Genomic DNA, 27,721 nt, shown 5'->3' with positions numbered 1-27,721 from the left:
AATCTGGGTAGTTTTTGCTCATCGAGAAAAAAATGACCCATATGCTTCCTAATATATGTAAGTGATGAAATGTGCTTAAAAATGGCTCTTTTAGTTCATTTATACAAATGTATTTAAACTTTTAATAAAACTCTGTTAGACCAACTCAGTTGTATTTAATTGTGTAAATAAAGTTTTTCTTTAGCTGGTGCTTAACAAATTTATTGGATGGAAATCCTGCCTGAGTTCATTCAATGAGTTATTTTTAATTTGACTGTAGAGAGAATGTTCGCAGAACATATTTGGTTCTCAATAGTAGTCAAGTGGGAACATCTATTTGATGAGAATCTGTAAGATGATTTGCTTAATAAATGTTTATGAATATTATGATTATTGACAACTAAAATGATATTGAATGGCAGTTTGCAATATCAAGCAGTATAGTGAATTGTTTTGCAGAGGTTAACTAAGCAAATGGAAATTTCACCAATACATTTAACAAACGCTCGTGCACGCTAAATGTTAAAAACACACACTTCGTTTATAGCGCGCCATTTTCAGTTACAAAGGCATCTCCTCTGCTCATAACTGGCGTTCTCCCAGTTCACAATTGAGCCTCACCGCAAAGGAAACTCGAAGGTAAGTAAAACAGTGCTTATGTTCAGCCGTATCTTCCGTGTTAAGTACGGACAATATGATTTTATTTCCGTCGCTCTCCACTTTCTGGCCGCGCGTCTGTTGATTCTGGCGCGCTTTCTCACAGGAACAGAAATCTCGCTCAGCTTCACAAAAACTTGCTGTCCGTCTCTCAGGCCATGATAATTGCAGTTCTGTGGCGGAACAAAGTTATTTTCAGGTGTTGTGGTTTCCCTTTTATCCAGTCCGGTTCTGACAACCGAGTAGTAACTCTTTACCAGATGATGTCTCTCGCTTTTGTCTCCGGTAATGGTTTTCTGTTCGTCTGTAATGTCTTTGCTAATTTTAGACGCTGCTCTGAGACACGAGCTCTGTCTGGTTCACAAGTGTCTGAAGGCACGTCACTCTTTTAATTGTAGTTATTCTGTGCAAAGACCTCTGACCACAAACGAAAACAAACCCCATGCTGTTGGTTTGTCGGCCCAGCTGTTAAAGCAGTCAGAGTTTCTCTAGCAATTTGAAGAATTAGTCATGCTAAATAATATACTCGGCAGTGCTCCAGTCATCGACAATTACAAGGGATTACATTTATTATGTAACGTCCTAATATATATTGTATCTTCTTAATGTGTTTGTGCTATTTTTGTCATTGAGAATGCCTCTATACATTACTGCAAAACTTTATTTTCATCCTTATTACTAAAAGGATTTTTTTTTCATTCCTTTACCAATTACTCTTCAGTGTTCGGACTTTCAGTAGTGAAATTTAAACTACACTGAACTGAACTAAACTGAACTTCTATTCTGAAAACTGGACTGACAGTTTTAATTGACTAGAACTTCTATGTTAAGCTGCTTTGAGACAATCTACATTGTAAAAGCGCTTTAGAAATAAAGATGAATTGAATTGACCCAAGCATTTCTTGAAGCCCATTTTAGCCATAGAATAATAATAAAAAAAAAGCTTATTGTGAGTCTGTATCATGCAATTCTGTCACAATAACCTTTTTTTCATTATTATTTAATGGTAATAACATGTGTCTATACTAGGGGTGCCCAAACTTTTTCTTTTCAAGGGCCAAACACCAAACTTGATTGAGGAATGTGGGCAGAATATATACCAACCCAAATATATCACATCATATAATAAGGCTGCTCGATTTTGGGAAAAATCATCAGGGTTCAACGCTAAGGATTTTTTATACGGGTCCGATCGGGCCATTGGTTGAGATTTTTACTTGCCCTGCCAAAATTTTCACTGGCACCACTAAAAAAAGAAAAAACTAAAAAGTGAATAGCTATTTCTTAGCCACATATTCTAAATAATGGCAAAATTATGCCTGTGAATCTAGAATTTAAACATTTTAAATATAATAAATGTATAATGAACAAAATAAAAGATTTTATGCAAATGAAATAGCGGTATGAAAAATGTGCTTGTATTTTAATGCAATTCTAAATAATTTTATAAAAATGGCTTGCCAAACTGACAACTTTTTTTTTTTTTTTTCAGTTTCTTAATTTTGTTCCCATGTAATTGTCTGCTTCTAAGACTTTAGAAACAGACGTTTTCTTTTAGCCTCATTGTTTAATTTTGCCGCCATGTTGCCATCTTTTCGCTGTACTGGTTGTTACCAGGTTACAAAAAAAAAAATAAAAAACGTGCTCAATGTTACTGGCCGATAGGGGCCAGTAACAATCCTGTCTACTGTCCCGAGTGTCTTTCACGCTGGCCCCGGGCCACCGGGCAGTCCTTATTGTTGAGCCCTGAATCATTATCACGATTATTTTGGTCATAATTGTAATCACGATTATTCAAAACTATTATTAGTTGAAGTCAAAATTATTAGCGCTCTTGAGAAAATTTTTTTAAATAAATATTTCCCACATTTTGTTTACAGAGCAAGGAATTTTAACAGTATTTCTTCTATGTTTTCTTCTGGAGAAAAGGCTGATTTGTTTTATTTCAGCTAGAATAAAAGCAGGTTTAAAAATTTTGAGTCCTTCAGTCAAGAGCACTGAGGGATTTTCTCGTTTTGTTTTTAGATTAATAATCATAAAAACAGGCGGCAGCAGGAACATCGTGCGCTTTCACTTTAATGGTTTCTCTTTCACGTCTTTTGATTCTCGCCTCGTATGTTCAGGACACAAATAAGGGTTAATATAAATAATCACTAAACACCGCGTTTTGACACCTATTTGACCATTAAAGCGCTCACATTAAGATGACTTTAGATGTGTGCACTCTGCTCGTCTCAGTGTGCGAATGAGACCGAATGCTGACCGCGTGCTTATGTGTGTTCGCACACACACATAAATGACCGTATGCTTATGTGTGTGCACGCCGCACACATATGCATAAGCATGCGGTCTTTCGCGCTGCTAAGTTAATAATCGTTTATCTCGATTAATGGTTTTTCATAATCGTTAGAAGCTAAAATCAAAATCGAAATTTTGATTAATTGCACAGCCCTATCATATAACACTAAATTTGCCATGGGTAATTGCCTATTTTATTCGCTAATATTTAAAAATAACATGAAAACTTTGCTTTAAATCATATTAAAGGTGCAGTAGGTAATCTGCCACAATGCTAGCCTGTTTGCATGAATTTCTGAAACACAGTCCCTCCCCTGCTTTCCAAAGCCACGCCTCCTGAAAACACAAGTGCGCAAATTTTTTACGTTTTAGACGAGATATGAGAATATAAAGAGTTAACCAGATACAGAACAAGGGGTTACAAGTAACAAAACACAAATAAATACGGAATTTGCAACCTAGAGAAAACAAGGCAAACATTTTAATCACACTTATTTAAACTTGTAAAATGAAGGATGGTCAAGCAAAAGTCCCATACCTCAATAGTCTTTTCTGGTTATTCTTTTAACAAATATCCGACGAATCCCTCATTGTAAGTGTGTAGATTGCAGAAGCACTTATCAGAAAAAAAGACAGGAACTCAGCACAAGGCTGGGGCCATAATGCTGAGGTATTTTGCCAAAAACAAATTTCAACCACTGACTCTTCACTGCCTCTTTACATGTTTGGGTAAGGAAAATAACACTAACCTTCCCTCACACTTTAGAGGACAGCGTCTTCACAATGATTCAACCAGAATCCTCTACAGTGTTTGTGGGCGGGGCCAGGGGTTTAAATTGTCCTGGGTCTGCGCGCACAGCAAATGGGCAGGGCTTGAGTTATATATCGACGCCGGCACGACTAAAGACTCGTTAACCCGATAGTTATTTCAAAGTACTATGAGTTGACTCTTTTACAGATGAACCAATAGTTTTAAAAACGGTGGACTTTCAGATTTAAGCCTTAGTTGGATATTTCACTTCAGTTAGAGCTGTGTTATACTCTGCATGGAAGGTCATTTTCAAAAATGAAAAAAAGGCTCTTTAAAGAATTAATCAAAGCAAACAGGGATTACTTCCATGTTATGTAAAAAAAAAAAGAAAAAAAGCTCTGGGAAAGTTAACAGGTTTGATGATTTCAAGGTAATTTGCTAATTAGCAAATAGCTCCTGGTATCAAAGTAGAATTGACTATCTTAAGACCTTCCTGCAGTTTGCAGACATTATTCTTTAAATCTTGACTCTAGAAGTGCTAATTTGGTAGACTAGCTTCTAGGCTAACACTTATATGATAGTGTCTAAAATATCTCTCTGTTGCATAACTGTTCTGCAAAGTCTAAACCAGTGATCATGTCAGACCCGTGCAGGCCATATAACTTGCAGTCTTACCCCATAAAAATAAATGCTTATTGTGTTTTTTCGGTGTCCATGGGAACGAATTGAATGACTTTTTCCTTTATTGTTTATCGGTGTTGCTTTGTAGTGTGTTTAAAGCCCACCAGTAAAGTGGATGATATGAATGTACAGTGGTGATGAATGAAGTTATTGTTCTTTGTTTATTATCATGAAAAGCGAAATATGACCAGGAAGATAAGCTTACTGTTGACTGATAGTACACAACAACACACACACACACACACACACACACACACACATACAGAGAGAGTGTTTATTCATAACTTTGTGCAGCTGTAATCCAATAAAGTGGCCTGCAAAGAATCTGCTGTCATAGTAAAATCTTTGTGTATTTAGTTACAAGCCGGAAAGGCTTTATTTGGGATTGTGTGTGGACAGCGATCTGTGATAAAAACACTCGTACGCTGTAGGTCTTGTGCCAAATAAGATTCTTGCCAAGCTCAATGATCTATAAATGTCAATAGCCTGTGTGACTGAACGCTGCTGGTTGTTTATTTGTCGTCTGACCACTTTGGTGGAAGGATTTTCAAATTATTTTGTAATGTTAAAGTCCCCAAGAAATCAAAACCAACCACATGATTTTGTTAGCTCACATTTCTAGTTTTGTGATGAACAATTCATCTGTGCATGTCATCAAGAAAAAAAAATGTTTGCCTTTTAAATCTTTAAATTAAATCTGAAAGTGCACTTCCTGTTTGTTTTCAGTTGAATTATCAGATTACGTGATTTTGAAGTATTGGGTGTGGCTAACATACTTAACCACGCTGGTTCAACTCTCAGTTTTGACAACAAACAGAAATGATGAGTTGGAGGTGTCTGTTAGGTCGTAATAACCTTTCTAAAACCCCTTGTTGAAATGGCTGCACCTTTAGTTTTCATTTTTGTAGCAGATGATTTGTTTAAAATTTACTTTATTTGACACAATTATCTGCAGGTACTTGATATTAAGTAAAACTGCACTAATTTAGAAAAAAAAGAACATTCTGCAGGACCTCTTTGCGAACATGTCCTACTCCATAGCTCATGTAACCGGAAGTCCAATGGTACAGTTTACATAAAGATTTCAGGTATTTTTTCTTGTTTTCTTATTGGCGAGGCACAGTATTGTAGTAGTGTATGAAATATTGTGCATAAATTATTCTCATTAGTGGTTTGAATTGAAAGTAGTTCATCGAAATTGAGAGCAGAATGTGCAATTATGAAAATTGTCTATGCAGGTTTTTAATCATTGATAGAAATAGAGCACAGTAGAGGGTCGACTGAAATTGTTAGGAAGATGTACTTAAAATTGGATTAGTATAAAGACTTGCATAGCAAAATTTGGTTTTACGTTCACCTCAAATTCTTGGATTCGTCAAACATTTTTGTTTCAAAATCTTGATAGGCAATGATTGAGCTCCAAACAGAAATGCAAACCTCATGACATTCAATGTACATCATATGGTGCTTGAAATAAAAAACACCCAAGGTAAGTCCTTGCCCGCAGCTGCTTCATTAACCTTGCGAGTTAGAGAGGCTGACACCCCAACACCCTAGAGACGGCGCAGACAGACGCCTCACTTCCTTTTGTTGTATTATTCATCCTGATGTCACTTTTCGAGTGCCTTTTCAGTTGAGTGGCCCGTAATTATCAACCGGGCCCATATCAGGATGGGACTATCTGCCCCTCCCCATCTGAATGACACAAAGGTCCAATTACTGCTCTGTCCCATCCTAGAGATATGATTCACTGTCATTCCTTTTTGTTTTTTTTTCGTCGAATAGCATAGAGTCCCACTCAACCCTTACAAACAAGGAGCATTATGGTAATGAGGAACTATTTCAAGCATCCAAGCATGTGAAGCGTCTGTGGAATGCTTGTGAGTAAGATTTGTGGCATGTGACTAGCCGCTATCTTTGTCACCATTTGAGCTCAGGGGTAAAGAATTCACTTCCTACATAGGAAATCCGTGCAAACTTTTGCAAATTTTTACATTCTTCCCTGTTGAGCTTGGGCAAACAGTGTTGTTTCCCCCTTTGTTTGCATACTGCGAGTCCAGAAACGCTTTCAATTGGATGCTATGCCTCAACCTGAGGCCATCAACCGCACAAGACTGAGCATCAAAGCCTGGCATCGCATAATAACATTCACTGTTAATCAGAGCGATGCTAGATCTGTCAGCGGAGCTTCTGTCCACGCCGCCCCTCCCATTCGCCCCCCTACTGTTCAGTGTAATTACTCCATTGTGTAAACAGTGATTACCATTCCCCCCCTCCTTTCCCAAAACGCTGCTTCTCTCCGCTGGCCGCTTCTGTCGGAACGCTCTCAGAAGTCTCTCGTCTCCTTTTTAGAGACTAAGATTTCTGTGCACAATTGTTTTCGCAAATAACTGGCTTCTTTTATGGTGTCTAGACAAAGGGATGTTTTGGCAAGACAGAGGGAGGCACCCACCTCTTTGTGTTTAATGCGGAGTGATGTGCATTTTACTGAGGGAAGATTTATGTGCACTCCAGGAGAACCTGTGACACGTGTTAAAGCGTGTCCGTTATGCTTCCTCATCATCCATTAACAAAAATTATAGCCACTTTTCGAATGTCCTCCATTTCTTGGGTTGATGTTTATGGCTACAGGGATATTCAGCCATATATAGTCATGAAAATATCTGTAGATCCATATTAAATCCCGTAGGTCATCCAGGTAGACATGCTATTGGGCTATTCGTACTGTTTTTCACATACTATATATACTAGGGAACTAAACCATTTCGGTTTTACTAAATCTGTGCATATAACTATTACAACTGAAGCAGCCACCCTATCAACCATTCAGAAAACCTCTGCCTAGCAACCACTTAGAAAACTCTTGAAACGGCCAAGAAATCAGACAAAAGCCTTAGGAACCATTGCGAATGTTGGAGTACTTGCCTAGAAATCCTATATAACACTTCAGGAAGCAAGCAGAATCCCCCTTTCCACCAACATTAAAAATGATCGGTAGCTGCTCAATTCGCAAGTTCCACTCACATAGTATAAGTCATGACCGTAATGCCCAATTCGTTAGGGGTATCAGTGCTTCCAATTCACTTTGAATGAGTGATGTCAGGTGTTGCCGAATGGAACTGTAGATTCATTGACGCGGTAAAGTCTAGATCGGATATGGGGCCGGCCGGAAGTGCGATATGCACATTAATAAAGCAGCATTTTTTTATGACACTGGATAACAATAATTAATATTTTTACAGTACTGTGAGGGTTGGGTTTAGGGTTGGGGTGGGGGTAGGCGTTAAAAAATAAATTTTATTGGGTAATAGATAACATAACTAATACTCGGTACAACTAGTTTTTACATTACTGTGACGGTTAGGTTTAGGGTTGGGGTGGGGGTAGACGTTAATAAAATACAACAAATGAGAAATGTTATAAATAATAGAAATAATTTGCGTTAACTTCCGGCAGCAAACGTATCCGCTCTAGCAACAACCCATCGACGCCGCTTCACCGCCATTGCTCGCTATAGAAGTTGACAAATTCTCAACTTTACAAGCGTCAGCCAATCAGATCACTTTATGCAAATACCCCAGCTCCGACAATAGTCGATTGCTGACTTATTTTATTGGCTGATGCTGCTGTGATGATTACGTCAGCCCCAACTTCAGACACGCCTTCCGTCAAGCCTTGACGCTGAAGGCCGTTGTGAATCAGGCGTAAGGGCATGAATAACTTCCACAAAACTTCTCTCGATAGAAAAGAAATTGCATACAAGTATGAATATTTGCTTTAGTATGACGATAAAATCACACTGTGTAAGCCGGCCTTAAGAACAACTGGTTGGTTTCTCCAAAATTCAATTTAAAAAAAGTTATGCGTTTTCACTATGGTGATACTTGTGTCTCTTTCTTTCAACAGACAGATCTCTTTATTATAGTGTGGGCAACATGGTTCCAGTCTAGGTTTCAAGCCTATATCAAACTGTTCTGAGCAACTCTATTGGTTCTGGTTCTAGGTTGGATAGATTGGTTCAACTTCAGACTTTAAAAACATTTCCAACGTTCAGGCAAGCAAAAATGAATAATACATTTTGCAACACACAAGTCAAAGTGCTCATAAATGTAACTTCTGTGTTGCTTCACACACCTTGAGGCCTGCCTTAAATGCTGTTTATGTCATTGCCTATTGGCTCCCTTCAGTTAAACCACGGGAACCACTGGAACCATTAACGTTCCTCACAGATCACATCTCGACTCAATTGTAGGAAAGTACCTGCACACAGACACCACAGACGCACCTAGACATCAGCATTTTCAGCTGCTTGTGGTCAAAGGAGGCCCAAACTGCGTCTCTTTGTGGCCGCTTTTCACCAACGTGTTGCTTTGACTTGCCTGCCCATGTCGACAACAACTAATTTCTTGCATTTCTTAAATAATGGGAGTTGTTGTCTTGCTTGGGCAATAAACCTCAGCTTAAACATAGCCGGAGGGTCCAATTTTTTCTGTGCATAATGAACATAATGTACTTAGCAGGAGGTTCCTGCGGGGCAAAATAACATTTTCGTTAGTTCACTGATTTAGTTGGGATTAGCTTTATAGTAGGTGGACGGTTGGAAAGGACGCTTCTGGTCCAGACCCTAGAAGTAAATCCCCATGGGGGGCAACCAGTGGAAGCTAATGTGGGATCTTTGTGTTCCTGCAGGCCCCCCAGATGCACGCATCCGCCTGGCAGACACACGCCAGTATTTGGGTGAAGGGGGGTGCCCGACCCCTGTCCCCCTCCTTTAGTGGCCGTTCCACCCCATTGCGCCCTTTTTGCACAGGGTTACGACAAGCGTTAACCAACTACACTCACTGAAGCCAAATACACCAACCGCCCCCTCTTTCTGTCCACGCTGCAGCGGTCTTTCCTCTTTCAGAGCTTCAGTCCTTTTGTCTCCTGCCAAGTTTCAAATGTCTATTTATGCGCGGCGCATTAATTGCGTCGCCGGCGGAATCTTTTTGAATTTGTCGGTTTTTCATTTTGCATGACAATGGGGGCTTTTGAGAAGTCTGACAAAAAAACACGCTAGCGCACGCACATATCCTGCCAGGATCCCTTTGAAAGAAAGATGTCTCGTAGCCCCATGCTTTTTGTGTGTGTGTGTGTGTGTGTTTTGACGCATTCATTCAGATCCTGCTCCCCATCTGCGCTCGCACCTGAAGCACTCAGTGGGTCGACATGCTCAGTCGGAATACGTTTCCTGTGATGAACAAAGTTTGTTTTTTTGCTGCTTTTTAAACTATATTTAATACTTTGTATTAATGTTTTTGAGGATAAACATCAAACAAATTTTGGGTATGATTTGCTCAAGTATTAAAGTGATCTCAGTCTACCGACTTAAAAATTATTCAGACTTTCCTGATCTAGTTCAAACAGTGATGTTTATTGAAAAGACTTAGTTTTTTTTTTTTACAAAGACATCTGCCTGAAAAGCCCAGTTTTCTTCCCCATGGGAGCGCTCCCAGCTGCTTTTAGGGATTTCTCCCATCTGGCATCTCTGATCGCCTCTATTAGTGCACAGACCCGTGGCTTTTGACCTCCACATGCATAACTTATTCAAGAGTGTCTGGCAGGCATCAGGCCAGCTCCTACTTTCTGTATCCGTGTCTTTTTCAATCAGTCTCCTGGAGCTCAGCCATGGATTGGGCTTGGGAATGACTGAATTTGTAGGAATGCTTCATTTCGTTACTTAACGTCGGCATCTTAATTATCTGCCTTGACTAGGCGTTGGCAATTGACTATGATTCGTCCATCAGAAGAGGATTTTTTCTGATGGTCTGAAGATTGTATTTGCGTGCATACATCACAAGTGAGTTTAGGTTGAAATTGTTTATACACAATAATCTATGATACGATTTTATGACCTTGCAATGTCTGATGCAGTCACAAGAAATTCTGCACCAAAAACATGGATAAAGGATTTCTTTCAGAGCCTCCCTCTATCTCTTCTAGCAGCTATTGATATGAGCTGTGGGAGATGCTGTGGCGCAGTGAGTAGCGATGTCGCCTCACAGCGAGAAGGTCGCTGGGTCAGTTGGCATTTCCGTGTGGAGTTTGCATGTTCTCCCCTTGTTTGGGTGGGTTTCCTTCAGGTGCTCCGGTTTCCTCCACAAATACAAAGACATGTGCTATTGACCTGAAGTGCGCCTGTTTTCGCGATTGTCTTAGAACTTCCGATCCAGTCGCCTTTGGGAGAAATGACTAGGAATAAAAAACGGCAGAAAATGGTCAAACTACTTGCTCTACAAACAAATGTTTGCATGACTACACAGTCCAAGTAGAATAATATAATAAGAAAATATCAAATTGCAACATTAAGCAGCGTAACAAGCAGTTTTTAACGTCAAAAAATGAATGGAAGTGAATGTGACCGGAAGTCGCGAGACAAAAAGATTCAAATGGCAGCGCCCGCTCGTCGGCAGAGAATAAGATAAATAGGTGAATTGGGTAAGCTAAATGTTCTGTAGTGTATGTGTATGAATGATATGAGCTTTGAATTGGGGGGGGGGGGGTGTATGGAGACCTTTGTGTACTAGTTTACCTTTGTAGACTATTCCATAGTCTATTGTAAACAATTTTCTCTGACGACTCTGTCATGCATGATGCATCAGTTTAGTTCAACCACAATTTATTTATTACATGTTTAAAAATGATCAGTAGCTGCTCAATTCGCAAGTTCCTCTCACATAGTAAAAGCCATGACCATAACGCCCCATTCAGACGGGGAGTCAGCGTCAACAATTCCCATTCACTTAGAATGGACAATGTCAAGTGTTGCTAAACAATTCAAGTGAATTGTAGATCTGTGGACAGCACTTCAGTGGCATTGCTCGCTGTAGAAGTTGGGAAATTCTCAACTTTTCTAGCCCCAACGGAAGCGTCAGCCAATCAGATCACTTTATGCAAATACCCAAGCTCAGACAGTTGCAGATTGCGGACTAATTTTGTCAAGCGTTGACGCTGAAGGCCCGTGTGAATCAGGCGTAAGGGCATGAATGATTTCCACACAACTTCTCTCGATAGGAAAGAAATTGCATACAAGTATGAATATTTACGCTAGTATAATGATAAAAATTGTATGGTGATACTTGTGTCTCTTTCTTTCAACAGACAGATCTCTTCATTATAGTGTGGGCAAAGGAACACAGTCTGAAGTCTGTGTGCCATTCATTGGCATTTCCACTAATAACACCTGCCCGGGAATGAGTGGAATGAGGCTGATGCCATGACATGTACCCACACACCCTTTCGGGAGCCATATCTTAAGAGTTGACAGATCTCTGAGCTAAAATGGTGCTATATAAAGTCATAAAGTTTGTATGCAGAAATCGATTTTCAGGTTTGTGGAAAGGCTGCGGTTAAAATCAACTGGGTGTGACCGACAATTTCTACATTCCAGTGTCTCTAGAGGTTTCCTGAAAGATGTGAGATGTTCCTCGTCACTCAGCGGATCATGGTTGCGTTAATCCTTGCGCTACAAAACACAATAATTCAATATAGAAAGAAAACACCTTTAGGTTTTAGACATTTTATTTAAAAAAGGACACATCAGATGACTGACAGATGCTATAAACAATAACATTTGGCTTTAAATATCCAAAATAAAATACACAAACTGTACATAAATTAAGACATTTCACAACATTCACAAGATTTAGCTGGTAACATGTCTCTATCTGTGCTGCTTTCTTTGGCCTCGGGCAACACATTCTAAAGTCTTGACTTTTAAGAAAACACCCTCATGAGCGCAGATGACCGTTCAACAGTGAGAAGGACAGCGGCTTAACAAAATGTGCAAAATCTACTTAACAAAACACTTTATACGCTTCACAAATATACAAACAGAGAGCGCAACCAAGGCTACAGCTATAGCAAGAACGTTTAAGACGTTTGCTAGGTTTATGTACGCTTTAATGTTTGGCACAGAACCATTAGAAAGAAATCCAGAGCTTTAGAAGTTGAACAACCTTAAATACAAACTCTGAATGTTATTCACATTGTAAACTAGACATTTTATAGTGAAAAGTAATATTTTGAATAAAGAAAATCGAGCCTGCTTTTTATTTACGTTTATTCACCTTTTTTTGTTATTGTGTAATTTGTCAGATTTCGTTTTTAGGGTACTATGTTTCAATTCGTTCTTACCTTGATGAGAATTTAGAAACAAAGGTGTCTTAATTAAACTCAAAAATAATACCAGAATGTAAACACCCTAAAAACATGTTCATTTGTCAATTATATGTGCAAATCAATTATTTTACAATTTAAATCACATTATTTTTCGTAACGGTAATGACTTTTTTTGCATTACGGAATTGAGAACTTAAAGAAAAAAAAGACAAAACTGCTTTAAAAATAATATCAAGCTTCATTTTCCTTATGCAAAGAGTGAAATAAGACTTAAACTTCTCTGTTAACCAAGTCTGGCTATTTCTACCACTATAATAACAAAATACAGTGCTAAACAGAGAAATGTTTTGAATGAGTGTGTATTACAAAGTAGCATGTCTGATATAAAAGAAGTTATTTGACATATTTTGGGTTTTGTTTCCTCTTTCAGAGGTCACCCAGGTTTTACCAAGAACACAAAGAGCCCTCTTTCATGCACTAAGGTGAGTAACCGGAGACAAAAGTTAATAATTACTACGTTTACGAATGAGCAAAACGTTAAACTGTTGAACCTCAGGCTAGTTTAGAGAGTTCAGTTTATGTACACATGCGTTCATAATGCTTTCTGGATCTCGTGTGGGTAACTTTTCGCCATCAGAAACGCATGTTTACCATCCCGACTGACCTAAAGCTTGTTTTCCAGTGAATGTAAATGAGGAAAAGCATTTTTTTCCCCTCCTCCGTCATTCCCAAGCCTTGCGAGGGGGAAACTCGACTGCATTCCAATGCCGAAACATCTGAGGACGGAAAAACAGGCAATGAGTTACACAGGCTGAACTACACAGGATTCACATACTTGTTAGGTAATGCTTGATAAAAATCTCCCTTGTCTTGCGGTAAATGATGCACTGATTGTGATATCTTATTAGATTTTTTTAGAAGCAAATTGGCTGAAAACAGTAAATTAGATTGTTTACTGCCCAAATATAAAGGAAACACATGATGATTTGACTTTAGCTTTGTGTTGTGCTACTTAAAACATATCCAGTAATTAAGTTTGCACTGCGCTCTCACGTTTTTTTTTATTCTTTTTGCTGTGTTAATCTAGTTAATAATATCATTCAGACGGTCATGATTTGCACTCATTAAATAATTACTTTATATAGCTTTACTTTACATTTTTGGAAGATCAGAATGTAAAATAAAGCTTCATAAACTTCTTAAAACATACCATTAGAAAGCTAACACAGTAGACAGGCTGAATGAAAATGAAAATTAATTATCTGCCTGTAGGTGGCGCTTATAAATGAGGATAATAGAAAATTCCATTTAAACTTTTGTGAAAAAATGAGCTCCCCTTATAAAACAGCTTTTCATTGCAACGTAAAGCAAATCTTTTCAAAGTTTGCAAAAAAAATACAAATAAATCGCCAATATATTAAATATACTGAATTATATGCATTTCCATCCGGTTGTTAGAGCAGCTCACTATAGTATTGGTAACCTAGTAACCAACACTAAACAAGGCAAGCAAAAATGCTTTTTAGCACCAGTTTAAAACTCAAAATGGTCATCTAAACTGAAACATTGATGAAAACTGCACAAACACAAAAGTCTTAAATTTAAAATATTCCAATTTGACATTAAAACATCAAGAATTAGTGAAAATTTGAAATGAACAAATATCAATATCAATTAAATTTCTTAATTTTAAATAATTCATTAACTAATTACTTTGTATAGTTTTAAAACTCAGACATTTCAGCACAATGCCTTCCTCAGTCACACACTGAGGAAGACATTATGCCGAAATGTCTGTGTTTTGTATCACCTGAAGAATGTAAAATGAAAACTACAAAGTAATTATTTAATGAGTGCGAATCATGACCTTCTGAATAATAATATTGACCAGATTTAAGGCCCGTGCACACAGAGACATTTATTATTTTCCGTCAACGTTTAACAATGTTTATCGTGACTAAATAAAGGCCGTCAATGTGATCGTGCACACTAACGAGCAAAACGGCAAGCGTTAGAGCGGCATTTTTAAATGCTCGGTTTTTTTCTCTACCAATCAGATTGGCATTTTTGTTCACGTGCACGGAGCTGCTGAAGTTATAGTAAACAACACTTGGAGGCGTTTAAGCGCAAAACTGTAAATGCAAGCATACATTGAAGATGCTGCCCAGAGGCGATATGAACATGGAGCTGCTTATTGATAAAGCTGGAACTGCTACTTGAACCATCCATAAAAACTTTCTGTCTTCTTCTGTGTTACAAGCGGGTGTTAGAAGCTTAAAGTTGTGCAGCACAATCTAACGTCAAGGAGTGATTTTACATGCTCTTCTGCTCGACGCCATAGAAATCAATTGGGTTTGAATCCGGAAAAATTTCTTAAAAAACGTTGAAGAAAAACACAAATGAAAAGCATCTCAGTGTGTACGAGCCTTTATGCACCGAAAAAAAAGTGTGCAGTGCAACCTTCATTACTCAATGTTAATTTCAAAGAGGAACATTTTTGGCAGTCAATTCAGCCTGATCGCAGGAGGAAATGTTACTATCTTACAGATTGGCAGAAAATAGATGAATTCAGACAATTTATTTCATATGAAAACGTAACTTTTTTTTAAAAAGGAGGCGTGGCACCCAAACTCCACCCCTAAACCCAACCATCATTGGGTGATGAGCAAATCACACTAAAACCTACCAAATGAGATAAAATTCATATGAATTATTTCAATTGTCACATTTGCCCCGAGTCTGTGTTGGTCAGTCGGTTCTAACTCATAATATGCACATGTGAGCATACGCCTGCTAATGAGATCACATTCGGCATGTTAAGCTGCTTTTAATTTCAGAAGAGCTTTAAAACTTGTTCTATAAAATGTTCCTGGCCCGTTAAATGTGTTTCATCTCCTGAAACATGTAGGTAATGAGCTCATGAAGTTCACTCGAGCCTAATTTCCACTTTCCCAACATGTTTTTCCACAGCCTATAAAACAAGCCTTTCCTTTTTAAGATTTGACCTATAAAAAAAAGAGTGCATTTTATTTTCGGTGTTGCATTGGGAACGTGGAAATATTTTTCACTAAAGCTTAACTAATATCTATATAGCACCATGGAATATAAAAACGCAGATTTAATAAAATTATAATTGTAATAGTTATTAATCAATATCAATTAAATATTTCATTATTATTTAATTTGTAATTATTTTGAATTTATTTTGAATTTGAATTTACTATAAGCTAAATCTAACTAAATATAACTAAAAGCTGATACATTGATATATATATATATATATATATATATATATATATATATATATATATATATATATATATATATATAGGTCAACTCTCAGACTGACACAATTGCAGCTGATTTACAGTTTAACAAGGTTAACAGTGCTGTAAAGTCTACATAATACCATCAACAAACTGCTTAAATCCTCCAGCTGATCAGTTCACAGCCGGCAGAGTCTCTGGACACGAGTGTCTGTAATTAAACACCTCATCCACACACACTCAGCCAGCTTTACTCATCAATAACCCTCACATCACATCATGCAGGGGGTCAGAGGTCACTAAAAACAACAACATGAAAGCGCCTATTTTGTTTCTGCCACCGAGCCGAATTAAAAATATGCTTCTCAAGTACAGCAGCTTCAGAGCCGCTGCTATTTAAACACAAGCGCTTCATACCTTTGTGTTATTTCTGGACGCGCCAGACACTTTGGTTTAAGACGCTGCACAAACCGAAGCCTGTTATTTTAATGAACGCCGCGCTGAAGTGAACATGTCTTCAGCGTTCATCCATCAGGCCTCCAACCCGTGACCTTTGACCCAGTTTGAGCTCGCGCAAATTCCATTAAAGCAGGTCTAAAGAGCACGACGCATGCCTGCGATTCAATCAGCCCGCGTTTAATGGACTTTATACATAGATGGAAAATCCGGCTGGTTTTTTCTGCTGGATTCTTGCGAAGTCTGGAGTTCAGTTGCAGCTTTTATAGGCTGTCAATTGTGTGCATACATTGTTTCTAATGCTATTTTGTAATGTTAGTTACTATTTCTACTGAATAGACAATAAAATGACATATTTTTATTTATATATATATATATATATATATATATATATATAGTTGCTAAAATCATTATTTGTCACTTAAATAAAGATATTTATTTTGTGAATAAAAAACAGGGATTTTTCATGATTTTCTTTTTACATTTTTATTAAGTTAAAATATTTTAATAAATTTTAATTTATCACAAATTCATGAATTACTAAAATTACTTATTATTTTAATGGCAAAAACTATATTGTCAATGACTATTAAGAATACATGCAAAAAGTACTTAATAAATAATATTTAGTAAGTCAAATTATAACAAATAAATATTTTTCTTGTAACAAAATAAAATTTCTTTATTTTCCTTTGGCTTAGTCTCTATTTCAGAGGTCGCCACAATGGAATGAACCACCAACTATTCCAACTAGGGATGTGTGAATAATCGAAATCCAAACGCAATTTGAAATGTTGCGATTAGTTAATCGCAAGAGGCTACAATATGAAAAATATATGTATATATCTAAACAAAAATAACGAATAACATCCTTAAAATCAGTTAGCTATGCTAAAGAAAATTACACATGCTGAACTTTCTGTGATGGTGTCGGGAGGCATTGCAAACATGGTATCAGTTGTCGTAAACTATGTCACATAACACGAGAAGAAACGATTGAATATTGTCACAACCATTTGTTGTTTACGACTTCCCATGACACGCTACGTCAAGGAAATCAAGTGATTTATAAATCGTGGCTTTATAACTAGCCAATTAAGCACACTTTCGTTCTGGCCAATCAGAATTGCGCAACTAAACTACGACTACAAATAAAAAAAGAAAACAAACAGTAAAGCGCTGACAAGAGGGATAATGGCGTCTGCTGATTTAAAAGCATTAATTAATTTCAAAGAAAAACAGTATTTATAATACGGGAATATAAGTTTAAAATTCACAGACACCGAACAAAAATAGGTCATTTTTAAGAGCTGTCGCAGACTTGTTGACACGGCTTAAAGATTATCAAGCTGAAGCTTAAATTAAATTTAAAACAGCTTGAAGCTTGAATTAAATCGTAAATCAAATTGCAATATCTGTCAAAAATAAATAAACAAATATAACGCAATTAGAAATTATTCCAGCCGCAACCCAGTACTGCGAAACACCCATACACGCTCATTCACACACACACACACACACACACACACACACACACACACACACACACACTCATACACTATGGACAATTTAGTTTATTCAATTCACACAGGGAGAACATGCAAACTGCACACAGAAGAACTGGCCCCTGCTGGAACTCGAACCAGCTACCTTCTTGCTGTGAGGCTAACCACTGAGCCAACGTCCCGCCCACATAATAAAATATAAAGTAAATAAATATTTATCACTCTTCAACATTAAAAACGAGTATTATCTGTAAGCACGCTCTTGAAAATGCCAGGTTGTATTACTGATGGGTCAAATATTGATAAACCCAACTATTAGGTTAAAAAAAATATTTATTTTTAATAAAAAATAACCCATCATTGAATTGACCCAAGGTTTGATCAATACACCCTGCATTTTTAGTGCAAAATGCATGTTTCATCAGCTAAATTATTAATGTTTTTATCTACTTATTTGAAATGTATTAAAGGGGTGGTCCACTACGATATTATATTTTAAACTTCAGTTGATGTGTAATGTAGCTGTGTGAACATAAACAGCATCTCTGAATGTAAAATATTCAAAGTTTAATGCAAAGGGAGACCTTGATTTGTACAGAGTTAGCTTAGCAACGCCTACAATTAACGAATTTTGGGGACTACAAAAAATACTTCCGCCCCCTGTGAGATCACAAAAGTTCGTTATTGCGCATCCCACACTGCGCAGGTAAAGGCCGTGGCCAGAGGCGCTGTAACGTTACTGCAGAGAGAGAAATGCCATCCTGCTGTTTCCACAGAGCTGTTCTGTTTCTGTTGTTGGGCTTCCAAATGACACGACCCAAACACAGAAGTGCTTACAGTTCAATATTAATTATGTTCCAGAGAACTATAAAATACATAGCAAGCATGATTTGACAAAACACAGCTTCCAGAATCTCTCCCAGTTCAGTGCTGGATTCAGTTAAAATCTCCTCAAAGATGGAGCAAGGAGACGCTGTGAACTCTGAGTCATGACCTGTAAGTGTTTTTATTTGTTAAAATTGATCATGACATGTACAGTGTCTAACTTTAACGGTGTGTTGTAGCAAAGATGTAAACAACGGGAAATTATGGTAACCGCTAACGACTTAGCTAACGTTACAAATCCATATTTATCAAACGGCTGTAAACGCACACACACACATACACATACACGCACTCTTGGCCAGCACCTGCGTCTCTCTGTGTGAGACGGCAGAATTTCTCTCTATAGGCAGCTATGCTATGCGTTTTACAACTCGGACAATAAAGTCGCAAAAGATATGTGAACGATTCATGTTACTTACACAGGCATATTCCCCATATGCATGAAAGACGTCCTGTAACGCATTTATTTAAAAAAAATACAGCAATGATTTTCCAACTGGAGTGTAACATCAAAAACAAATCAATCCAGGCTCACAAAGGTCTCATCTCACATCTTGTGCTTTATTCTGTCACCACAGAAAATAACTTAATCCGAGCATGAGAGAAAAAGAACAATAAAAATCTCTCCCGCGCACATGCGCTTCTCGTGTTACAAATACTTCATCGTATACACGCATAAACACACTAAAAGGCACAGAAACAGTTAAAGGAGCCGCATCCCATTTTCACTCGTTACAGACACGTGTTGACTGACTGACTGTTTACACAAAACGCGCGTGCTTGTCAGGGCGTGACGTGAAGCCGATCGGCGTATCACAGCATATTATGATGATGACCAATCAGAGTCACTTGAGGGTGGGCCTTTTAGAGGAACTAGGAAATATGACAGTCGTTTTCATGTTAGCTGAGTAGCTGTGTATAATCAAAGTGAGATTTATGAAAAAATAACACGATTTCCTTCAAGTTAAACATGAGCACACATTGCTTTGCATCTTATTAACACAACCAAGCCTTAAAAATAACATTCTGGACCACCCCTTTAAATAATACATCAATTGTTACTAGGTAGCGCTGTCGCCTCACAGCAGGAAGGTTGCTGGTTTGAGCCCCGGCTGGATCAGTTGGTATTTCTGTGTGGAGTTTGCATGTGTTGCTGTGGGTTTCCTCACAGCAACACATGTCCGTAGTGTATGTATGCGAATGAGAGTGTATGGGTGTTTCCAAATGATGGGTTGCAGCTGAAAGGGCATCTGCTGCGTAACACATTATCTGGGTAAGTTGATGGTTCATTCCGCTGTGGTGACCCCAGATTAATAAAGGAACTAAGCTGAAAATGAATGAATGAATGAATGAATGAATAGCTAAAATAAGCAAAGTTCAGGCTTTATCCTGCGGTTTTCAGCAGCTGTAATGAGGGTCACAGAGGTGAGATAATGACAGCTGTTTATACCACTGTGTCAATTGATCGGTTTCAGCTTCTCCAGTGGATCAATCCTCAATCAGCACTTTATTTATTACCAAACGGCTTTGCTGTGCATAAACCATGCGGCACCTCGAGATATTCAGCCAATGTTTATTAATGAGCAAGAGTCAACCTATTGAGCAAGGGTTAACTTATAAATCATCTGATGACAGGTTTAAGACTTATTATTGTGCATATTTTATCATTTAACTCCCCCCTACAGAATTGACCCCCAAATTAACATGAATACCGGAATATGCACCCCGGGCTTTGAAAAACAAAGACGGTTTGTATGCTAATCGCAACCTTTTCACCTCAGTAAATATTATGCAATTCTGATTAATTACACCAAGCGAGTTGCCGCCTGAATGACCTGTTTGATCTATTTACGGCTGGTAACCAATTTGAAGCCTTTATATCATTCAATTTCTTTCTGCAGGTCCCGCTTTCACGGACAAAGAAGTGCATTTCTATTAACTTCACGCAGACTTTAGCCGCGCCGCGGGGCTTGGCGGGAGTCGCGGTGACTCGCGCGCGTCAGGAAAATGGACGCAGGTGCTAAAATAAAGGATTTTTCTTTTGTTAGCGTTTCGGATGGATTTTTTTAAATGCCGCGCATTAATTAAACATCAGTATTGACCATGGATTATAAAGCCGTCCTGAAAGAGAGGAGCTGACCCTTGGCCTAGATCAGGTGTGTCATATACAACAAACAGAGACTCATATGGCGCTCTCTGGATCAGTGCCAGTTACTACAGTCTGAACAAAGCATGAGGGGATCTTGATAACTTCCTCCCCAGCGCTCGGGTTACAGTTTGGATTACCAGTCTTGCCAACTAGACAACATTATAGGTGCCTTAAGACTGGAAACATAATTCATCCATAACAATGTTGATTTTCGGCTACATTCTAGATTAGTACTACTTGAAAAACTGCATGGTATACAATGAACACAGCATTTTTTAAGTAATTAAACCATAGGCTTTAAGCTGAGATGCCTTATGAAAATCAGCCATTGTTTTATTAGTTTTATTAAGGACCATTTTGAGGGATGTAAACAAAAACAATGGTCCCAATGTATTTCCTGTTTTACATTTTTAATCCCTATAGCTTCTGAAAATACAAAAAGAGACACATAATGATAATGTTATGACAGCTGTTTTAACATTAAGTTAGGATCGAATTGATTGTTGTTACAGTTATGAAATAGATTGATAACTAGCAGGAAATGTTCATGGGCCAATTGAAATGGTCTAGTGGGTGTATGGTGCATTGATTACTATTTGTATACCCGTTTTACTACAGAGCACGGTGAGCTTAGCATGGTTAATTTACATCTGTTTTACTACTAGTAGTACAAAAAAAAAATTTATTTTAGTTTTTGTTGTTCATTTGTAGTAAAACCATGATTAATTTTCATGAGGTGGGGATGTTTTTGTGATAAAACAGTCGAAAATGTCTTCCCATTTGGTAGTCATATCAAATAATGAGTCAAACAGGGATGAAATATATGATATCAAATCCAATTCATTGCTGAAACTGGAAATGGAAGATCATATCAAGTACCGTGCATTATTTATGAGACACAGTTTACAGCTCAATACACATTGGCATACTGCACACTGTACACATGATATACGCTACACGAATACTATGCCAGCAGGGTATTTCAAACATGATCCATCTTAAACCGCAAAGTTTTGTGGCTGTCTTTTCTGTTAGCCTTGAGGCTATTGGTGCTATATTAGTTGAGAGGCTGCAGATTTCAAACAAACAGAAACCAGTTTCGCCAAGAGGATCAAATTTTAAAAAGTAATTCAGACTTTTTTTCTCATTTTGTTTTTTTCTCTCAATTCTTTTTCTCACAGAATTTGCGAGATTTAAATTGTGAAATACAAAGTCAAGATTCTATACATTTACAACTGTACAAATTAACGTCAGAACTTAAAGATAAAAAACAAACAAGTTACCTTTTTTAAATCCATGACGGAAATCAGCTTCAAAAATGATCATCATAGAGTAATTAAAGTTAAATGTATGTCAGAATTATAAGGATGGGTTATAAAGAGTGTGCCGGGTGAACTGCATTCCTCTGAATATCTCAACAGTTAACTACAACTCAAAGTCAAACAGTGACTCACTGCGCTGATATGCAGCGACAATAGAAAAAGAAACTTATCTCCGTTTAAATGGGTGCGACTCACTGGTGAGAAATTATCAGAGAGTCTACACCTTCAGATTGATGCGCGTCCAAGTGTACTGGAAGTCGGCTTGTGGCAAAAAAAAAATGAACATCAAAGAGAAGGAGATTTTCTCTATTTGTTTTCCCTCGCCCTGTTACAAGATGACAGCTTCTGAAGCAATGTGTATTTTTAGGTTTAAGCTGCTGGCTGCCAAACAGTGCAAAATATAGCTGCACCCTACGCCACATGCCTCTTCTGACAAGGCTATTCTGTGCAAAAATCAACGGCAAATTAGTGGCATTCAAAAGAGCTGCACCGTTCTGCACTCTCAAAGAAGGACTTGTCAGATGCAGACGTGCAGATCTGAGGGCCTCGCAGGCTCTTTTCTGCCAGTCTCCACCCAAACCATCTGTTTATTATTGAGGAAGGGCAAACAGCAGTTCCCCTAGGCTTCCTTCCATTAAGGGAGCACTGAGCTCTCGGTAACAACTTGCGAGTGTGCTAAACAAGACAAGCTGTTTCAGAAGCTGGACTAGTGCAAGTTTTTAGCAGTACTTGTGAATTCTTCAAGTAAAAGCCTTTTATTTTTACAACAAAGACCAGGGCCCCCCATAAAAACGTCCTCTAATGAGTTGAAAGGTTCCAGTATACATCCTTGAATCTTCCTGCCAAACATCAGGCCTCATACTCAAATAAACACACCTTTTCTAAACAACGCTAGTCTATGGGAAACCATAGAGTTTGTTATCTGTCTGGCTACTGTGTAAGCATGCTAGAACAATTAGCCCTGACATTTATTAAGCAAAGATGGACGATTTCTAAACAACCCAAGTACGCAAAAATGTACGTTTATTTGGGTGAAGCAGTGTGCTAAAATGGTACAGGCCTCGCCAAAGGCAGAACTACAAGCATGAACCTGATCCCGTTCTAGCTGGAAGCATTTGGAAAAGCCTGTACACCCCAGAGAGACACGTTTCACTCTGTAATTTGTGCTGCCACATTCCTTTTCGAACTATTAAGGAACATTTTGTCTTTATTTGACACCCAACAACACTAATTACGGTTAGACATTTTTCATGAACAAACAAAATGAGTGTTTTATCCATCTAAAAGGGCTCGGAGTCCAAGCAAAGTTGTCAGTTAGTTCAGAACAGTGGCGCTGGACTAGGATCTTCAATGTCAAGTAGGGATTATTGTTAAACTGGAGGAGACACAGTTCGGAAAGCATGTAACTTATAGATGAATGTCAAAGTATAACCCATGTGGAATTAAAATGTATAATTTGCATAAGTGCATTCAGGCACAAGAAACAATAACATTTTAGCTTTAACAAAGATTTGTTGCATTTCGTATATATAGTAAAGACTGGAAAGTGCCAATTTTACCTTTGATTTTTAAATATTTGTGTACAACTACCAATAAGACATACAAAAATAGAAATACTGTACATCAAACTAGTTTATAATAATGTATGCAGATGCACTCCCCTACAACATCACCCCAATCATTCAGAAATAATGAATTCTTCACAAATAGAGATATTCAATCCATCTGGTGAAATAGATGTCATATCTCAATATATACAACACAAAATATCGCAACGTCATTTTTAAAAATACTGTGCAGCCCTACACTGGACAATACTCACCAAATAGGAGATGTATTTTCTTCAAGAGGGGAGGTACTTCCAGGTGCTGACAAATGCTGTCGGGATAAGCGAATAGGGTACGCTTGTTATACTGTCCCATGAGTCTGTCGAGGGGTCATAGCAGTCCAGTGTTTTACACCTCTGGGCCCCAAAGTAGCCTCCGACCACATACAGGCGATTCCCTGACGCCACTGCATGACAGCTGATTCTCTTTGAGGTCACATCGCCAAACTTGGTCCACTGGAACGTCTCACTGTTGAAGCGGTAAGCAGAGCTGGCGGAGAACTCTGTATCTCCGCCGATGACCACAACATGGTTCCCAACAACTGCTGCCGCTGTGTAACGCCAAAGCTGAGGGCAAGTGGCTGGGACTGTCCACCTGTTCTCACAGGGGTCAAAGCACTGAACTTTGGGATACTTGTCCCTGTTGACACTAGTCCCTCCGAAAGCAAAGAGTTTGTTTTTGGCCCCAACGACCGCAGCGTTGCTCACACCCTCTCGAAGAGGAGCTACCAGAGTCCACTTGTTGGATTGGGGGTTGTATTGCTCCACTTGTTTGAGAGACACAGATGGAGAAGCAGGAAATGACCCTGCAAGGGATGTGTGTCCACCTACTACATACAGGATGTGGTCAAGTTCTGCTGAACCATGCCCAAATCTAGCAACAAGCATCTGTGCAGCTTTGGACCATTCATCGTGCAGAGTGTCATAGACCCAAACGTCTTTTGAAGCCCCATTTTCAGAGCCTCGACCACCTGTGACGTACACCTTACAGCCAATGGCACAAGCACTGCACTCTTTACGAGGGCTTGGAAGGTCTGTTTTAGGGGTGATCTCCTTGGCCTTGTGATCAATCATGTATACTTTGTCGCACATAAAAGTTTGGCCCCCTAGAAGCAGAAGGGCTTGGCTCACCTTCCGGGGTCGGGCACAGAAACCTGTGACAACTCCATCATTCTGCAAGATCTTCATTTTGCAACGAACTGCATCTTCCACAATCTCACGACCCACCTTGTGTCCCATGACAAGCTCCTCAGATGCCACGTTTTTTAGCAGGTATGTTTCTGGGAGCAAGGCAAGGCGAACGCAACGTAAAAGATCAGGAAGGTCAAGGTGTCTCCTCCCAATGTCTGCTCTAACCCAGTCAATAACAGCCTCATAGACAATACTTTCATCCTCAACTTCCAATTCCTCGCTAAAAACAAGCTCCTGAACTTTATCTTTGGGCAGGCTGAGGAAGTCCTCAGTGTGGTAGAGATTAGCAAAATTCGCCAGGCACATTCGCCAGGATAGTTCGTACAACCTCTGGCACTGGTGAGCATCAGACAGAAGCATCATCCCAAGGCAGTTGGACGGATGCAGGTTCTTCTCCAGGAATTCTGAAGCTGCATCACGGATGTCATGGAACTGGAGCATATCGCCTGCTTCCAGCAAAGACTCTGCGTTTTCTTCATTGATGATCACTCGGGCTGAATAGGCATAGTCTAGCAGGAGCTCGAGCACCTCAGGGTGCAAAGAGTCATGAAAATTGACCTCGGCATCTCGGCTCTCCTTCAAGCCACCACTGAACATAGCCTCGAAGTAGCGGCTACATGACGCCAGAACTGCACGGTGGCATGGGAAAACTCGATGCCCAGCACGCAAGACTACATCCGTGAAGACACGCCGCTTACGGAGGAGGTTGAGGTGAGTAAGTAGGCTGTCTGCATGTGACGTCTTGTGGAACAGCTGGATGTTCATGGACCCAGAGCTTGACCTGGACTTTCGGTTCTCGTGATTACTGACAGACATCTTTGAACTGGAAAAAAAAACCACAAAAGAAAGAATTTATGTTATTTTAATTATGTTATTTTTAAATCAATTTAAAAAAAAAATTAAGGTGTAGTTCACCCAAAAGTGCAATTGCATCATCATTTACTTGTTTCAAACCTACTTGACTTTCTTCAGTAAAACACAACTAAAGATCATTTGAAGAAATCTGTAACCATTGACTTGTATTTGTGTTTGATTTTCATACCATGGAAGTCAATTATTACAGGATTTCGGCTTTCTTCTAAATATTTTGATCATGTTTAACACAATAACGAAACTCATAAAGGTTTGAAACCATTTAAGGATAAGTAAATAGTGAGTAATTTTTCATTTTTGGGTGAATTATTCCTTTAACTTCTTAAATCTTCCTCAGCCGTTCATTTGATATTTCTCTGAAACCCCTATTGTTCAGCAGTGTTTAAAAATCCTCAACATATAATTAGACAGTGGATACATCATAGTTAGGGCAATTACACTTGGAACCAGCTTTGTCCTTGGACGGCAGTAAACCCTAATCGTTTGTTAAACAGCAATAAAGCATTACAGAGTTCCGTTTACCTTGAGATTGTTCTCTCTTTCAGTACAATGGCAAATGATTCATGGGAAATGATTGATCGCCGCCGCCTTTGATCTCAGATGAAGTTACTGCTCTTGGTTATCAGTTCATCATTTGAGTTATGCAAAACATAATACAGCAAAGTCTGACAGAGAATTAATATGACAGCTATAGTATGAAAATTAACTATTGTTCAAGTAATAGCCACTTCAATAAATGCTTTTTTAAATATTTTTTTCAACATTTTTCAAATGCCTTGGATTGATTTTTGCTGTTTATTCTGATAAATGCCCTACCCAAAGAGCACCGACACATTATTTAAGCTACCCCTGAGCACTTTTTGTTTGATTTAGGATTTTTAACCATGGTTTAATTACAAATAAAACCAACTATAGTAAAACCTTGTTTTTTTGTAGTAGTAAAACTGTGGTTATACAAATGTAAATAAATCTGCCAAAACACCATGGTTATTACACTTTTATTATAATATATATAAAGTTATTATTTGTGATGATCATTTATAGTTTTCTGACATATTTAAAGTGTTTTACACATAATGAGTAAACTAGACAATAGTTTCATTTTAAAAACCCAACCAAGCCAATCTTTAAAAAGGATTTTAACAGCCAACACAACATTAAGTTTGTCACCTCAATTAAAATTTACAATAACCTCATAAAACACCGCAGTTAGGCTACTAAATTTATTTCTACAAGTCCTGTCATGATGAAATATTCATTAAAAGTCAGTCAGTTTTGTAGTAGCGAGCTATTTCCGACGTGCATTTCCTGCGCTTAAAACTTTAACATAGTCTATTTTACATAGTCAACTTAGCATGAATGTGCTTGACATCAATATTTCGCTACAAAGCAGTTCAATGTAGACCGTACGTCTGTTTGTTGTATACATGTATGTCTAACCATGTGTTCAAAAAGAGTGGTAGCCTGTGACTTTACCTTATTTCTTTTCCACGCGCGGACTTGAACGGTATTCATTCGACTTTTGGAGACGCGTGTAACTTCAGGATGTCCCGCTGAAGGGCTTCACTAGTAACATTTCTCGTGTAAACTGTCTGAGATCCGCCTGTTACACGCTGAGGAGCTTTACTACCGTGATTTGAGCTGTGTGCGAGTGTGTAGTGTGCCTCTCAGTCGCTCCTCCTCTTCCCTCGTGTTAAATGTCCAATCCTGGCGGAGGAGGTGATCTTAGGACACTTTTTATTAGTAATCATCTCAAGTGTTTCGGAGAATGGGTGAACATGTGGATGGAGGATGCTCGAGCATGTCATGTTTGAATTATATAAGGCCGTTCACTGATAGAAAAGTTTCTTGGGTATGTATTATGTCAGTTACAACCAGTGGAGGAAAGAGTCCTGAAAAATCATGCTTCAGTTATAGTACCAATACTTGCCTAAAAGTGTAG

At 38.4% G+C, this 27,721-nt stretch overlaps 1 protein-coding gene and 1 long non-coding RNA gene across 2 annotated transcripts; one reads left to right on the top strand and one right to left on the bottom strand.

Moving 5' to 3' along the window:
- The first annotated feature begins 509 nt into the window (after positions 1 to 509).
- On the top strand, positions 510 to 12,210 carry LOC147831508 (uncharacterized). The gene is made up of 3 exons (XR_015521754.1): positions 510 to 618; positions 5,772 to 5,855; positions 11,507 to 12,210. It is a non-coding gene; the product is annotated as an uncharacterized LOC147831508 (long non-coding RNA).
- enc3 (ectodermal-neural cortex 3) lies at positions 11,916 to 27,383 on the bottom strand. The gene is given in 3 exon segments (NM_001001402.2): positions 11,916 to 13,302; positions 23,932 to 25,729; positions 27,256 to 27,383. A coding segment is annotated over 1 exon segment (1,770 nt). The 5' UTR covers positions 25,723 to 25,729; positions 27,256 to 27,383; the 3' UTR covers positions 11,916 to 13,302; positions 23,932 to 23,952.
- Between the last annotated feature and the right edge of the window lie 338 nt (positions 27,384 to 27,721).

The sequence above is a fragment of the Danio rerio genome, chromosome 22 (genome assembly GCF_052040795.2).
Source record: "Danio rerio strain M-AB ecotype USA chromosome 22, GRCz13ab, whole genome shotgun sequence".
Lineage (NCBI taxonomy): Eukaryota > Metazoa > Chordata > Actinopteri > Cypriniformes > Danionidae > Danio > Danio rerio.
The sequence above is the reverse complement of the archived record's forward strand: the minus strand, read 5'-3'. Positions and strand labels throughout refer to the sequence as shown.